Source organism: Haplochromis burtoni, unplaced genomic scaffold, assembly GCF_018398535.1.
Source record: "Haplochromis burtoni strain Fernald_Lab_line unplaced genomic scaffold, NCSU_Asbu1 Contig_2099, whole genome shotgun sequence".
Taxonomy (NCBI): domain Eukaryota; kingdom Metazoa; phylum Chordata; class Actinopteri; order Cichliformes; family Cichlidae; genus Haplochromis; species Haplochromis burtoni.
In genome coordinates, this window is record NW_024584460.1 from 1,866 (window position 1) to 6,799 (window position 4,934).

At 39.7% G+C, this 4,934-nt stretch overlaps 1 protein-coding gene across 1 annotated transcript; it reads left to right on the forward strand.

Moving 5' to 3' along the window:
- The first annotated feature begins 2,485 nt into the window (after positions 1-2,485).
- LOC106632772 (butyrophilin subfamily 2 member A1) lies at positions 2,486-4,928 on the forward strand. The gene is made up of 2 exons (XM_014331343.2): positions 2,486-2,680; positions 4,534-4,928. The coding sequence occupies exons 1-2, from the start codon at positions 2,608-2,610 to the stop codon at positions 4,887-4,889; spliced, it is 429 nt and encodes a 142-aa protein (XP_014186829.1). The 5' UTR covers positions 2,486-2,607; the 3' UTR covers positions 4,890-4,928.
- Positions 4,929-4,934: the final 6 nt, after the last annotated feature.

A 4,934-nucleotide genomic window follows, 5' to 3' on the forward strand; every position in this document is an offset into this window, starting at 1 on the left:
ATATTCAGAGAACAAGATGGAAAAACAATCAGTTACAGGAGCAAACATCATGCTGGCTTGAACACATATTTGTTGTTGAAGCTTCTCAGTATTTGAATCATGAAGTGGTCGCATCTCGCAAGCAGCTTCCTTTTATAAATATGAAAAGTGAAAACAAAAAAATGCCAAATTGAACAAAAATACAACTAAACGGATTCCTGAGTGATATTACAGCCAGTGTTCAAGAAGAATCTCTGCAAAAATGTCATTCTTTAATTATTTGTGAAAACAGGGAGCTGCTGAGTGCCGAAATGACAGTTTTTGTGCACCTTAGCATATGCTACTTCCGGTGGGGAAACTCCTGTAGAGTGCTTTGTTTATATTCGCTCCTTGTTTACGGTCGGGTTTTCCAAAACAAGTCAACCAAATGGATGAATCAAGCAGCGATTTACATTTCTCTAGATGTCTTGGGCATTTACTGAATATATCTGTAGATGATGTTCATCGTCTTGTCAATATTTTTTTTTCCCCGCGCCTCAGAGCAAAAGAGAGAAAGCATTCAAATGTTATATTTCTCAGTATTTGTATAGTGGTCCCTCGTTTATCGCAGGTGTCCAACAAGAAGTCCAACTTTTTGTGCGATGGTTAACATCTTCCTCTGTGTTTTGGGTGCTACCGCAGGTGCCTTTGACGACGGTGCAAAACATTTTGTCGACATTGATTTTGTTGGGGAGAAAACTTACTGCTAGTGATCGATGTAGCGATTCTGTCCTGTACAGGCGAGCTGGCACAGAGGAAGTCGACAATGATCTACAGCCGAACAGGCAACCTTCCGATTACAAGGCGAACTCCCAACTCTTGAGCCACGATCGCCCAAAATAGGTAAGTCACAAAATACCCTTGGTAAATACTAATATATAGAGACCCTTACCAGCATCATTTATTTACTTTTTTTATATCCTGTGGCTTTTTTTTTTTCCACGGTTTGTTGATATGATGTGTAGGTGTGTACTTGACTAGCTGATATCAACATAACGAGGGAAACATCTGGCTTTGACTATTGTTTACCTGTAGTTTGAATGCTGAACATTTGCCTGTTTAAATCATAAGAACTGTCACTATACAGAGATACTTCTGAATGTGGACGATGTGTCTTTTCATTTTGTAATGCAGTTCTGCTTGTGTTGAGTGATGTAAACAACCGATCAATCCACACTCTTCAAACGTTAAAATTGTTTTGTTTTTTTATGACACAGTAATGGTGAGTGTTCCCACCTTCTGCTCTTTGTAACTTAATGCAATCTTTCCGTTTTTGTATTTTGGACATGATTTTGTAGTCGATCTTCGCAGTAGCGATTGACTGCAAAGTAAAGCTACCGGAAATGTACAAACCCACATCCGGTCTCAAACCAGGAAGTTAGCATTTTCTTGTGCACAGGGTCACTTCACTTTTTTTACTTTCAACAGAGCATTTTATTTGCTGCAACATGGGACCTTTTCCTAGAGACAAAGTACGTACAAACTCCAAAACACATTTCTAGCTTGAACTGAACTTCCAAAACAGAGCTACTAGATCACTTAAATTACACAATTGAAAGCATGAAATCATATGTGTATTGTTTGTGTATTTATACACAAGCATTCATATATAGTCAAATAATTCAAAAAATAATAATGTTCATTTACCTGTTACTACCACACACCAAATCCGGTCGTTGGTACTTGCTGGCTTGTGTAGCCACTAGGTAACAAAAGTTCAACACTGCGCCCAGCATCCTGGAGCACTTCTGTTGTCTTTTGTACGTGTTTTGAGTTTTTATGTGCTTCTGAGTTTTTGCGTGTTTTGGAGTTTATATGTGTATGTATGTATGTATGTATGTGCTTTGTCTGTAGGGGCCACCGTAAATAGACTTATATTTATTCACTCCACATAAAATGTAATAAATAAATCATATAATACAAAAATCAACTATTCACATTTCAACTTTTAACTATTTAAATTTTCAGCTTTTTCCTTTTACAAATTTAAAGTGAAACAACACAAAACACTGCAAACCACAACACAATTAAATATAAATTATAATATGAAAACAAAAAGAACATGCATATTCTCTGTCATATGGACCTGCATGAATAAGAGCCATTTCGTTCGCGACCGACCCATCACTAGTGCATGGGCGGGGATTTCAGGTTCGCCAGTCCTGCAGTCTAAATGTGACAAATGCAGTTTCCGTCACCCAAAATATTTAAGCATGTACTTATTTACATCATAAACATACCTTGTGCCTTTATCAAGGGGGCTGCTAATAAAAAAATAAACTTCCATAAGCTCCATTACAGCACCCACACCAACCTCTCCCGATTGGCGCCAAAAAGCCGACAACAGTCATACAGGAAGTCCTTCAATAGCGTCAGGATTCAAAACGGAAGTGGGGTAACTCGGTTCAGTCCCATTCTGGGTCTCTTCCAATGTAAGTGAGACAGTGAATGATTGACAGCAGCCTTATCAAATCCAAGGCCAAGATAACAAAACGCAAACCGGTGTGCTGTACTGTCCTGTCAACACACCGGTGCACCGGCTCTTCCAACATAAACCCGTTCGTGTAGTCTGACTGTGCTTCATGAAACATGTTTGCTGTAACATCTCCGTGGCTCTGCTGGACTTTACTGTCTGTCTCCGTCGTGGGCTTTACCTGTGCGGGTGAGTTTGATTTTAAAATCCTATCGATCTATTTTCTACCCGCTTTTCGATGTTCGAGCTGCTTTAGTTTCAGCTGCTCACAGTGAGGACGCAGGTCTCCTGTCACCAAACTTTTCTGTCATGTGAGAAAGTGGATGTTAGTTTTTAGATGTACTCACACACGTTTACATAACAGTTTGTATAATGAAGCTGTGAAGAGTTTACTGTATAAGAAACAGTTTATAACCGCATTACTCATCCTCACCTGTAGAGGCAGCAGCTGGTGCTTTCATTCACTTTAAAGCGGTGTCAGACAAACATGGACAAACTGCTCTAAAGGTTTATTATTATTATTGATTCGTCCTTCCGACACTGCTGATAATACAAAATCTACATTTACTTCAGCCATCACTCCTTAAATCCCCTCAACTCTGTACTATTAACATGACTCACTGATGCCCCTCTGAGTGTAGATGGAGCGCATGCATAAAAACAGTAGGAACCTGGGTGACACTGCAGTGTAATATTAATGAATGCAGTACATGTTACTGTTATGACTCCTGAGCACGATTGAGTCAAAATGTTGATAAAAAATGTTGAAGTCTTTGATAGCAAATTTCTTTCTGTAACAATGGAAAACACAATCTAATATAAACATGTACAAACTAAGGAGAAACATTTGTGTGGAGTCCAACAACACATTATTTGCATTACAAATCACTGTGTGTACTTCACAGTTCATTTTATTGCCACATTTAGAGGACAGTGGTGACGCCTGAGGCAACAAATGTAAAACATTTCGTCAACCTTTATGTGAACTTCAGAAAACAGCAATCGGGATCGTTAATTAAGATGGATGTAAAGAGCACACTTCTGTTTTTGTGGTCAAGTACCTTGAAGTCCATGGACATCATAAAATATAAAACTGCACACATCATGTATAAACACATATAACGTTACCAGAAGATCATTGTCATATAGAGATAAGCAGTGTAGCCACATTTACCCATAATGAAATACTTTGGCTCGTGCTCCTCAGCTTTACATGAGCTTATAGAGGTATGCACGGACAGTTTATGTCCGACAATATTTTCACGGACCGGCCTTTAAAGTGTCGGAGATAAATACAACAAAATAAAACCAGTACCGCTACCAAAATAGAAGATTTATTCATAACACACGGCAAAAGACCCAGGAAAACCAAGTTAACAATAAAAAACAATTAAAAACCCTGAAAACCATCAATTTCCCACCCAAGCCTCAACCCCCCGTCCCAACCCCCCGGTACTGGGACGGGGGGTTGGGGAGGGCTGTGCTAGTTTACTAATGTTCAGGCGACGTTTGACACAGAAAACTCGTTGAAACCTGCTTTTGGAAGGATGTGAAACAGTGAATATAATCAGATAGTAGATCTAACTTACTCCCGAATTAGAGCTGTCATTATATTTATACATAGATGTTTTTATTTAGAGTGCATACAAGTGCTAATGATGGTGGTGAATGGAGTATGGATCGTAGTGTCGGGACCGATAAGCATGTGTATACTATATCATGTTTGTTTGCACATGTGTAAGTGTACTATATGCAGGTGAGAAAATTCAGGGCAGAGTCTGTTTGCCCAGAAATGCAGGTTTACAGAAGCTGGAGTTGAATATTTATTTTGAATATTTTGTACTTTGAATGATACACTGGCACAAACATGTATGTGTGTATTTGTGTCTGTGGTGTGTCTGTTGACCATTTACCCTGATGTGCTGGACCCAGCGTGTATACTTCTCTGCCTGTAGCTCCTCACTCTGATTGGCTGCTGTACAAGTGAACAGTTATACTCAGACTTCTGTATCCTCTCTGCTTTGTGTTGTTTCCTCTTTCAGACCATAAACCTATCACAGCTGAGTCTGGACAGAACATCACTCTGACATGTCGAGCTCCAAACAAGGACATCACTGCCATAGAGTGGAAAAGAGCTGACCTGGGAGAGGAATACGTCCTTGTGTATCGGCAAAAGCACTTTGATACCACCGAGCAGCATCCATCTTTTAAGAACCGGGTGGATCTGCAGGACAGACAAATGAAGGATGGAGACATGTCTCTGATTGTGAACAATGTGACGACTACTGATAATGGAACATATGAGTGTCGAGTCTACACAAGAGGAGAAAATCAAAATAATGCTCCAGAGACGCTCATATGCAGCATAAACCTGAGTGTTGATCCTCCAGGTGAGTGAGTAGAGTTGAGTGTGTGTGTGATCAGAGGTGAAGCTGCTTCCTGG

Excerpts from the sequence above, each read along its gene's own strand:
- LOC106632772 (XM_014331343.2), top strand. The coding sequence starts at position 2,608 with ATGTTTGCTGTAACATCTCCGTGGCTCTGCTGGACTTTACTGTCTGTC. Across the intron at positions 2,681-4,533 it reads CGTGGGCTTTACCTGTGCGG|ACCATAAACCTATCACAGCT; the intron begins GTGAGTTTGATT and ends TTCCTCTTTCAG.